Source organism: Triticum aestivum, chromosome 1D, assembly GCF_018294505.1.
Source record: "Triticum aestivum cultivar Chinese Spring chromosome 1D, IWGSC CS RefSeq v2.1, whole genome shotgun sequence".
Lineage (NCBI taxonomy): Eukaryota > Viridiplantae > Streptophyta > Magnoliopsida > Poales > Poaceae > Triticum > Triticum aestivum.
In genome coordinates this window covers 457,567,292-457,577,192 of record NC_057796.1, presented here as the reverse complement: position 1 = coordinate 457,577,192, position 9,901 = coordinate 457,567,292, and the positions used below count along the sequence as shown (strand labels likewise).

The following is a 9,901-nucleotide window of genomic DNA, read 5'->3' as shown; positions in this document are numbered from 1 at the left end:
GTTGGACCGACTTTTGTGTCCGCGCCGACCCAAACGGATGCCAGCGAATGAAATGGGTCGCCCCGTTGGAGTTGCTAGTATAGAGAGAAAAAAAATCCAAGATCGGGTTAATCTCGTCCGTGACGCAAGCGAAAGAAGAAGCCGAGTAGTGTGCCGCCGGCACACGTCCTGCCACGAGGAGGTGACGAGGACGAGTCCAACACGGTTGGGACGACTAATTCTATTCAATTCATTCATTCATTGTCCCAAGCAACAAAACACAACACGCGGCGGAGCACCAACTCAATTCCAGCTCACGTTTCTCATCCCGTTCCCGATCCCCTTTGCCTGTTTCTTTTCTCCTCGTCGCCGGAGACTTGGAGCCTCGCAGCCGCCCCACTTCCCATCCTCTTGCCCCCTCATCCCCAGGAGAGCCAGCCAGCCAGCCAGGAATAATCCTCTTCTCCGCGCGGCGACCCGACGCGGCGGCCAGGCGACGTCGCTGTCCACTCCGCCGGCGGGTTCCTGCCGCCTGATTCCGCCAGGCTTCGATTCGGTACTGCCTTCTCCTCCTCCTCTGCCGTCCGGCCTCGGTTCCTCCATTGGTTGCGCCTCCCTCTTTTAGCGCGTCTCTGTTGGTTATTGTCCTCACGCTTCTCTTCTCTTCTCCTACGATTGGATTGGATTGCCAAGGCCGTTCGCCGCCGCCGGAGGTCGGGGAGAGGCAGCTACCGACCAGCCGTCCACGCCGCGGGCGACGGGGTTCCCGCTCCCGTCAGGAACGCCGCCGAAAACATTGGGTAGGTGCCACAAATCCCTTTTCTTCTGCTGTTCCGCCCGCGGTGGCTCCCCTCCCCAAATGTTGGGGCTCCAGATTTTCTGGATTTCTAACTGCTCCCACCCTCATGGAGCTTCTTCTACCCTTCAGCTCCCTGCTCCAGGATTTTTTTATGATATATCTCGCTTTTAATTCCCTGATGACTCATGATTATTATCCCTCGCAAAAAAATTACCAATAATTCATCTTGCTGTAGTATTAATTTCCTACTGTGTAGTTGATTGATGCGAGTTTCCCTTGGACCCAAACGCAGCTGATTAGCAACGCCTAAAGCCTCTTTTTTATTCCTTGGAATCAATAGGCCATTGACACGACACTCTGAGAGCTCACGGCTTCTTTTTTATCCCTTGGATGGGCTTGGAAAGCGGCCTGCAGCAGTTGCATTATTCCACTTGATTACTGGCCACCCTTTCCGTCTCATTTTCGCGGTAGCCTTTCATGCTCCCAACCTATCAGTTTACTTTGAGATTTTCCCTGTATATTCCAGTCCCACATGGAGTTTGCATCTTCCACCACATGGCCCAGCACTGATTAGGAGAAGCTCCCTATTTGTTTTCTAATGGCTTCTTGTTCTGCTATGATTGTTACAGCTTCCATAACTTCGCCCGTTGATTGAGTTGGCCTAGAAAGTACATCGAGGAAGATGAGAGCAGCGGTAGCTCGCTCGCTACGCCAGCTTCGCCGTTTGGCGCGGCACCATGCAGAGGGGCGCGCACCAATAAACAGACTGACCAGGCAGCAGAACGTGCTCATCTTGCGTGGTTCCGCATCCCGTTCACTGTGCACCGTGCGCCATGATGATGAACATGGCAGATTTGTGAGTCCAGCTGTGGAGTCACTGAGGAACATGTTCTCCACTGCCGCGGCTGATTCGATTAAAGGTTTTATTTCTGTTACATTTTTTATGCACGAAAGCTTTCTTATTTTCTGCTGGAGGCATTTGAATCAACTTGATTACTTCCTCAGATGTTCCACGAGGTGGTCCCATGGTGGAATATGAGAAGAGAATTGCATCAGGAGATCTTGTAGATGGTGATAGCTTTCAGGTTGTTGAATTGGACCTGATCAATGTTTTTCTTGCATGATTACCTTGAGTGTTTTACTGACGATTCTTCTGAACTTTTACCTATTGACGCAGGTTGACACGATTCAGCAATTACAAAGGCTTTATGAGGATCTTGTAGAGAATGAAGAAGCCTGCCAGCTCGATAGATATCAGTCATCTGAGAAATCTGGAAGGTAAGCGTGATCTGAAAGCAGTGAATTCACATAGTAAGCAAGGGACTGATCAGAGTGATCCTAACCCTAGTGGTTTATGTTTGACAGGAGAAGGTGGCTATGGTCTCGCCTCATTGCTCAGCCTTCTACCCAATCACCAGTAAAGGGATTGTATCTATATGGAGGGGTCGGTACAGGGAAGACGATGCTTATGGACCTGTTCTATGAGCAACTGTAAGTGAATCAATTATAACATTTTTGGACTTATTTTGTGCTGCTTTAAGATAACAAAATCACGAACTTGAAAGTGCATTAGTACTGAACATGTCACCAGATATATTCATGGCGGTGTATCAGTTCAGAAGTACATTTAGTGCTCTTCTATTAGATTGATTTACCTGAATATGTTCATATAACAGTTCACATTCGTATGCAACTATACAGGCCAAAGTTATTCTATTCATTTTTCAATGTTCTTCACATTTTTTAAGACAAATGACTTGTGAATCCAATACACACAAGTAGTAACAGTAATTTTCTTTTCTTTCATGAATTTAGTCGTACATACTGAAGTCTTGATCTCTTCATAGACAGTCATAGTAATTTTGAGACATGCCTAGAAGCAGTTGACAAGCTGTTGGCTCCATTTACTGTCTAAGTTCAAACTTCCAAACTGTTAGGAACCAGTGGTGATCATTGTAGTTTTATTAATCAACAGAACCAATGGTGTCAAGTTCTGATGAAGATGCCTGGAAAATAAACTGTAGCCTATCTTCCTATGGTTCTTTTGCTATGTGGTATTAACTAGACAACAACTTGGTACTTGCACATATTTCCCCTTCTATGCATTTCTTCAATAATCCATTGCTATCCTGACGGTACTGCTTCTTGTCAGGCCAGCTAATTGGAGGAAAAAGAGAATTCACTTTCACGATTTCATGTTGAATGTTCATAGTCGCCTGCAGGTATTTTTTGTGGTTATGAGATATGCATCTTTCTTCTTCAGTCTAGATCTCTTCATAAACGGTCATCTACATGCAGATGCATAAAGGTGTTTCAGATCCCCTTGATATGGTAGCAGCTGAGATTTCAGATGAAGCCATAATATTATGTCTTGACGAGTTTATGGTATGTGTATCCTTACTGTGATAGTTGTATTAATTTTCCTGCTCGTTTCCTAACACATCCGATACATACTTTACAGGTAACTGATGTTGCTGATGCTATGATATTGAACCGTCTGTTCAGACATCTGTTCAGCAAAGGCGTTGTATGTGACCACTGCATTTCCATTTTCTTATGCACTGAAACAACCTTTATATTCACACAAGAATACCTTGATATTTAGCATTGATTGATTTGCATGGTTATTTGTGCTCAGGTTCTAGTTTCGACTTCTAATCGTGCTCCCGATCAGCTATACGAAGGTGGCTTGCAGCGAAACCTTTTCTTACCGTTCATTGACACCTTGAAAGTATGTGTTGTTTTATTTGTCAGTTTCTCTGCTGTCTGAAGTTCACTCTGCTAGTGTACTCATGTTAATTTTTGTGGATTGTTGCAGGAAAGGTGCATTTCGCACCCCATTGGCTCTGCAGTAGACTACCGTCAACTGGGTTCAGTATGTTGCCTACTTTCGGAAGTTATCAGTGTTTTTTTTTCAGTTTTCCCTTTCATGACATCTTTAATCTTATGAGCAGGCTGGAGAAGGTTTCTATTTTATTGGAAGCGAATGCAGTACAGTTCTTAAACAGAAATTCCAATCTTTGATTGGAGATGAGGAACCTACTCCTCAAACAGTCGAAGTCGTTATGGGACGACATTTGGAGGTCTTGGAAGTTAGATATTCAGAGTTGGCTACTTTTGTTTCATGTAATCACTCTGTAATTCTTGAACCTTGGTTATGCAGGTCCCACTGGGAGCAAATGGATGTGCATATTTCCAGTTTGAAGATCTTTGTGACAGACCTATAGGCGCAGCAGACTATTTCGGGCTATTTAGTAAGTATAGTTGTTCAGTGCAGTTTCCACAGTTACGGATTACACAATGCTGCTCTTGATGTGATCTAACTGACACCAAAATGTTAATGTGCAGAGAAGTTTCACACCCTTGCAGTTGAAGGTGTCCCTAAGTTTGGATATCATAACAGAACAGCAGCATATCGGTTTGTCACATTGGTTGATGTATGTTCCATCTTTCCTTAGTCTGTCATCTTTTATGTTTTAATCTTGCGTTAGCCTTGTGTTTACTGTTTAGACATCCCTCCATTCTAATTTGGAACTGGACACCTTGAAGACCTGAAACTTACAGGCTCGATAGATGTACACTTTCCTTAGTAGTAGTAGCGCACTTCGTTATTTTGCATTTTTAAAGAGCCTAGTCCAGATTCCTGAAGCTAGTGGTACCCTATAGTTATATAAAAAAGCTGGACAATTGCAATCAATTTCCATTTTTGATCTAAAATATTCTACTAATATGCATGTATACTGTATACTGGCAGCACAAAGAATCTTGTCTCTGACGGCGCTAATGTTTTTCAGGTTATGTATGAGAACAAGGGGAGGCTATTATGCACAGCCGAGGCCGAGCCAATAGAGCTATTCGAGAATGTCGTGACGGTCGCTGAAGCACAAAAAAGTTCACCTAGATCTTCACGCTCGCAGAAAAGTGACGATCCCGATCTCTGCGTGGACAATGAGCTAGGATTCGCCAAAGATCGTACGATTAGCAGGTAATGAGGGTCGTGCTTTAGGAGGTTATATCAGCTCTTATTCTGAACTTCAGTTTCGTCTGAAACCTGTTTTGCCTGCTTCATTTGCTTGTGTTGTTACAGGTTGACAGAGCTCAACAGCAGAGAGTACTTGGAGGACTTTGAAGCAAAATGGCAACATCCCCTGCATGCTGTAGATAATGGCGGCGATGTCGTACTTGCATAAGTGGCAGGGCTTCATGTGCAAGGACCGCATTATAGTTTTGTTATATCTATTATCCCGCCTGGCTTATGGAGGAATGGGAGAAATGTTGGTTTTCCTGTCAGTGATGCATGTAATTTCAGTGTGCCATGATGCAAGCACTTTTGCATGTAGATCTGCAAAAATGTCACACTTGTAGAGAATATGTGTCATGTCTTGCTGGAATTTTATCCTATCCTTTATATGAAACTGGAAATCTTCAGATAACAAACGATGTGATCCCAAAAATTCAGAGATTCCAACAAATTTGAACCTACTTGAGTTGAGATGAATCATGAAACTGGTAGCAGACTCTTGTTGAATCAACAAGCTAACAAATACTGTACTATATCAGCTCCACCACTCCTTGAGATTCATTGGAAATGATTACGAGGCAGAGAGTTACAAAGAAATTAGCAATGGAACATCTTTTGGCTGTGTAAATCAACAGATGCTATTGCACAGCACCAAATATAGCAGCCCATGATGAGAATATCCATTGCAAACTTGGGGGAAAGAGCCTAAGTGTCAGTAGGACTTCATCAAGCAGAGAAATGCCTCTTCTTCTAGTGGGAATAATGGAGTTCCAACATTCTAGAGAAAAAAAAAGTCCCAGAACAAAGGAGATCAGTTTCTTCAGTGTTGGAATTTGATGGAGAGCAAAAAAACAGTCCCAGAACTTGGAGGAAGATAATTTTCCTTTGGAGCAGGTTCCTGGAGCTAACTCGAACATACAGCAGCAGCCAAAAGAAGATTTTGCATCTAAGCATTGTAGCACATTTCCAAATATTGTGAATCCACTTGTACAGTTGCATGGAAGAGAACTTCCCCTTCTTCCAGGGATAGTACCAAATGTCTAACGCTGTTGTTGGAATTTGATGCAAAGCAGCGTTGAGCTCTTGGAACTGCTGAATGGCTTGTGTAGACAGAGGCATGCGAAAGAGATCTATGCAGTTTGGCAAAGCTAGGGCCTCTTTGAGGGATATCTTGTTTTGATTTGTAGGACTGAAAACTATAGAAATTTTGTCTACGACTATTTACATGCAATTATAAAAGAAAATTTCCATCGACACAGTAACCTCGTGGGCTTTTTTTGCTTGTTCCAATGACAAGTATGTCATCCATCTAATATTGCAGAATTTTTTTCGTGTTCTTCTACCGATGCAACAAATGGCATCTATTAGAGCAACTCTAGCAGACCCCGCAAAACGCCCCAGCCCGCAAAATAACCGCCAAATTGCGGATCGGGGCCAAAAATCTGCACGACCAGACCCCGCATCCGGCCCCAGCCCGCAAAAATTTTTGCGGGGCGCGGCAAATCTTCTCCCCCAAGCTCTATCTTCACGGGTTGGGAGGCCGACCCGAGCTCAACCCCCATCCGGCGCGAGATTTGGCCGGAGGGACATTTCCGCGCACCCTCCGCCACCATTGCCCCCCCCCCCTCCGAAAGCTCCGGCTGCTCCTCCCCGGCCGTCCCTCGCCGCCATGGACGACCCCATGCTGTCCCCCGTCACCGTCGAGGTCGCGCACGCCCCTTCCCCTCGGGCGGATCTCGTCGCCGGCCATGTTGGCCCTGCCGGCGTCGCCCAAGCACACGTCGCGCCTGCCCGCAAGCGGCAGGGCAACGTGGTTGTGCAGGGCGGGAATCCGGCTGCCCCCGCCGCGATGGCCCGCGCTCCGGGCGCCAATGCCGCTGTGCGATCCCGGCCGGCGGCGGAGAAGGCCGGCAAGGCCGCGGGTGCAAAGCGGAGGAAGGTTCCGACTTCAAGGAAGCCATCTTCTTCAACCTCTCACTCCATCCCCCCGCAAGGAGGTGCTCCGGCGATGCCGTTCAACGGTGCCGCTCCCCCCGCGAGCGAGGTGTTCGACGAAATGGCCGGAAGGTATATCTCTTCGGACTTCGGCGATTCTCTTTCATTTTCACCATTGTTTTCGATAGCTCGTGACTTGTTATCGTTCGCTATAGCGGTGGTTCGAACAATGCAACAACCGAGTTCGTGAACTTGTTGGACACGAACGCGGTTGACATTGATCAAGCCCCTTTCGAACCTTTCGACTACAATGAAACGGAGGGCGGCGTGGACGATCATGGTTGTGCGGATGACTTGGCGGAGATCGAAGCGGAAGCGTTTGAGAATTCACAAGCAAAAACTGGGAAAAGCCAAAGATCGAAGAACTACACTATCTGGGAAAAGCATGGAGTGCGGTGTCTCTTGATGCATGCACGGGTACTAATCAAACCTCCAAGAGATATTGGCAAAGGATTGAAGATCAATACTTCCGCATTATGAAAAACTACCCCAATAAGACTCCACGCACATTTCGGTCTCTTCAAGGTCGTTGGGAGAACATCAAGCCTATGTGCAGCCGTTGGGCAGCTTGCTTGGAGCAAGTACGCAAGGCACCTCCAAGTGGCACCGTGGAGTCCGACTATGTGAGTTTGCTTTGCCTTTGTTCAAGTTGTGCATCATCATAATGTATCACGAAAAATGATTGCATCATTTTGTTCACATTGTGTAGGACAAGATTGCTCAACATAGATACAAGGACATGGAAGCTTTGGAAGGCAGATTCTTCAAATTAGAGCATTGTTGGGAGTTGCTCCAAAAGTGCGACAAGTGGAAGTTGATCGACAAAGAGTCCCCACCAAAGAGAGGCTCACTTACAAACATGGACGAAGATGAGGATGATGATGGCCCAAGAAATTTGAACAAGCGCGATGGCGACAAGAAGACTAGAGAGAAGATAAAAAGAGAGCAAGAAGCATCGAGCTTGAGGGAGAAGATTGATGCCATGGTGCAATCAAACGAGTTGATGTTGTTGAAGTCGTTGGAGATCAAGAAAGAGTTGGCCGAAAAGAAGGCAAAAAAGAAGCAAGAAAAATGGCAAACGCTCAAGGAAGAGGGATTGCGCAGAGCTGCCATCGAGGAGAGAAAAGCACGCGCCTCTGAAAACAAATCGCTGTCATTGTTGCTCGCCGAAGAGAACAAGATCATGTCAATGAACCGCAATGACATGGACGACGTCACCAAAACATGGCATGATATGGCAAGGAGAGAGATCTTGAAGAGGAGAATGGTCGCCTCGACCGGTCCGTCTGCCAGTTCCGGTGATGTTTTCTCTGCTCCATATGGTGGCAATGTGGATGATTTCGGTGCGGGAGTTGGAACAAGCGACGGAGGTGGCTACGGTGGCGCCGATGAACTTCAAGATGGACTCCATGGCGCGGAGCGAAGATCGACCCCCAAAATGATGCCGGACATGGGCGCATACCTTTGCATGCCCTCTTTTGCGTAATGAACTTCGCTTTTATTTGCGCGCAAACTGTTTATGTCATTTAAATTTGAACTTGTTTGTGAAACCCTATGACAAATTTCAGATTTACAGTTCTTCTGTTTGCGGGTCGTTGCGCTGTTGCCCGAGCAAAACCCGCATAGCCGACCCGTAAAAAAATATATTCCGCAAATATACTTTTTTACGGGTCCGTTTGGGGGGTCTGCATCTGTGCTAGCCCTCGCCGGCCCGCAAAAGCAGTTTTGCGCAAACTGCAAACGCGTTTTGCGGACCGGCGTTTTGCGGGGTCTGCTAGAGTTGCTCTTACACATGACATTCCAGTGTTCTCAATTTCTGTCAAATTAAACATGCCACGACATTCTATTTATATGGGTGTTTCTTCTTTTCTATTTCCATGTTTTTACGCATCCTGCATTCAAAAGAGGCCTAATAATCGTTTTCCCTGCGTGGCCCGCCTCTTGGTCATGTGGTTGTAAGCTCTTGGGATGAACGCTGTTTGAACACAGACCGGAAACGTTTGAATGGATCCATCAGGCTCCTATCTACGACCTGCAGAGCTTGACTAGAACGGACTTGTGTGCAGCGGTGCTGGAGACATCGCCCACATGGAGGCGGAGAAAAACCACGAGCTTAGCCTGACACGACGACGACTTGGACTTGGGACTTCATATAACTTTCTTCGCCCCAAAGGATAATACATCGTCATCAGCTACTAGTAGTACTCACTACTCAGTGGCAGGAAACCTTTCTCTGTCGACTGTCGTTGTTGAAAGGTTAGATGCCATGCTTATATTTCCTTCAACAATAGTAACCGGAATGGCTACATACGTGATCGGGCCCACTTGTCAGCCGCCGCCAACTGGGCTGTCGCCGTTCATGTTGTTGCTTGTTGAGAGTTCTCTGAAGTCTGAACTCCGTGTGTGTCTGGCACCTGATGCTGGCTTGCAGAAACAGAACGGAACAAGTGAAAAGAGAAGCCCACGCAGAGAAAAGACAAAACGGGCAAGCGCGTGCGTACTGGTTGCGTTGGACGAAATCGTTGGACTTGTTAGGTCGGGAGGAATATCTCCGGATGGCTACGTGAGTCGACGGAAAATTCTTGAGAACCTGGCTGGCACATCGCTTTCTCGATCGATAGATAGCTAGCTCGGTTGTACCTCAAGTCTAAGATGCGTGAAGCTAGCTAGCTACTGTAAATGTATAGCTAGCTCGATGGCGCCATGTGTAGCTTCTGATTTCTGAAGGGGCTCAAAATGGACACACCGAGAGACCGGCGTTTGAGGGGCCAAATTAGCTCAGCCCGGTTGTAGATGCGGTAAGCTCTTGAGATCAATGCGGTTTGAATACAGACCGAAAAGGTTTGAATGGATCCATCATCAGGCTTCTATCTACAACCTACAGAACTTGACTAGAACGAATGTATGTGCACTAGGAGACATCACCCACATGGAGGCGGAGAAGACCGAGCTCCGTCTGACACGACGACTTGGACTTGAGACTTCTAACTTTCTTTGCCATGAGGGCTAAGCTGAATATACTTGTTGTCCCTCGAAACAAAAATAAAAGTTTTTGACAGGAAATAGTTCTCTGTCGTTGTTCAAAGGTTAGATGCAGCCAAACCTAT

At 46.4% G+C, this 9,901-nt stretch overlaps 1 protein-coding gene across 3 annotated transcripts; it reads left to right on the top strand.

Annotated features, from left to right (window-relative positions):
- Positions 1–203: 203 nt before the first annotated feature.
- LOC123182914 (AFG1-like ATPase) lies at positions 204–5,211 on the top strand. 3 transcript variants are annotated; one of them, XM_044595588.1, is made up of 17 exons: positions 230–535; positions 673–779; positions 1,119–1,245; positions 1,408–1,698; positions 1,784–1,863; positions 1,956–2,056; positions 2,144–2,269; positions 2,931–3,000; positions 3,077–3,163; positions 3,240–3,305; positions 3,417–3,509; positions 3,597–3,653; positions 3,733–3,861; positions 3,942–4,032; positions 4,127–4,215; positions 4,573–4,763; positions 4,866–5,211. In XM_044595588.1, the coding sequence occupies exons 4-17, from the start codon at positions 1,461–1,463 to the stop codon at positions 4,966–4,968; spliced, it is 1,521 nt and encodes a 506-aa protein (XP_044451523.1). In that variant the 5' UTR covers positions 230–535; positions 673–779; positions 1,119–1,245; positions 1,408–1,460; the 3' UTR covers positions 4,969–5,211. The 3 variants fall into 3 exon arrangements, with proteins under 3 accessions (XP_044451522.1, XP_044451523.1, XP_044451524.1); XM_044595587.1 differs by lacking the exon at positions 1,119–1,245 and having other exon boundaries at positions 204–535; XM_044595589.1 differs by lacking the exons at positions 673–779; positions 1,119–1,245 and having other exon boundaries at positions 246–535.
- The last annotated feature ends 4,690 nt before the right edge of the window (positions 5,212–9,901 follow it).

Coding starts and splice junctions, on each gene's coding strand:
- LOC123182914 (XM_044595587.1), top strand. CDS start 1,461: ATGAGAGCAGCGGTAGCTCGCTCGCTACGCCAGCTTCGCCGTTTGGCG. Junction 1,864..1,955: donor TAGATGGTGATAGCTTTCAG/GTTGTTGAATTG, acceptor CTATTGACGCAG/GTTGACACGATTCAGCAATT. Junction 4,764..4,865: donor AAAGATCGTACGATTAGCAG/GTAATGAGGGTC, acceptor GTGTTGTTACAG/GTTGACAGAGCTCAACAGCA.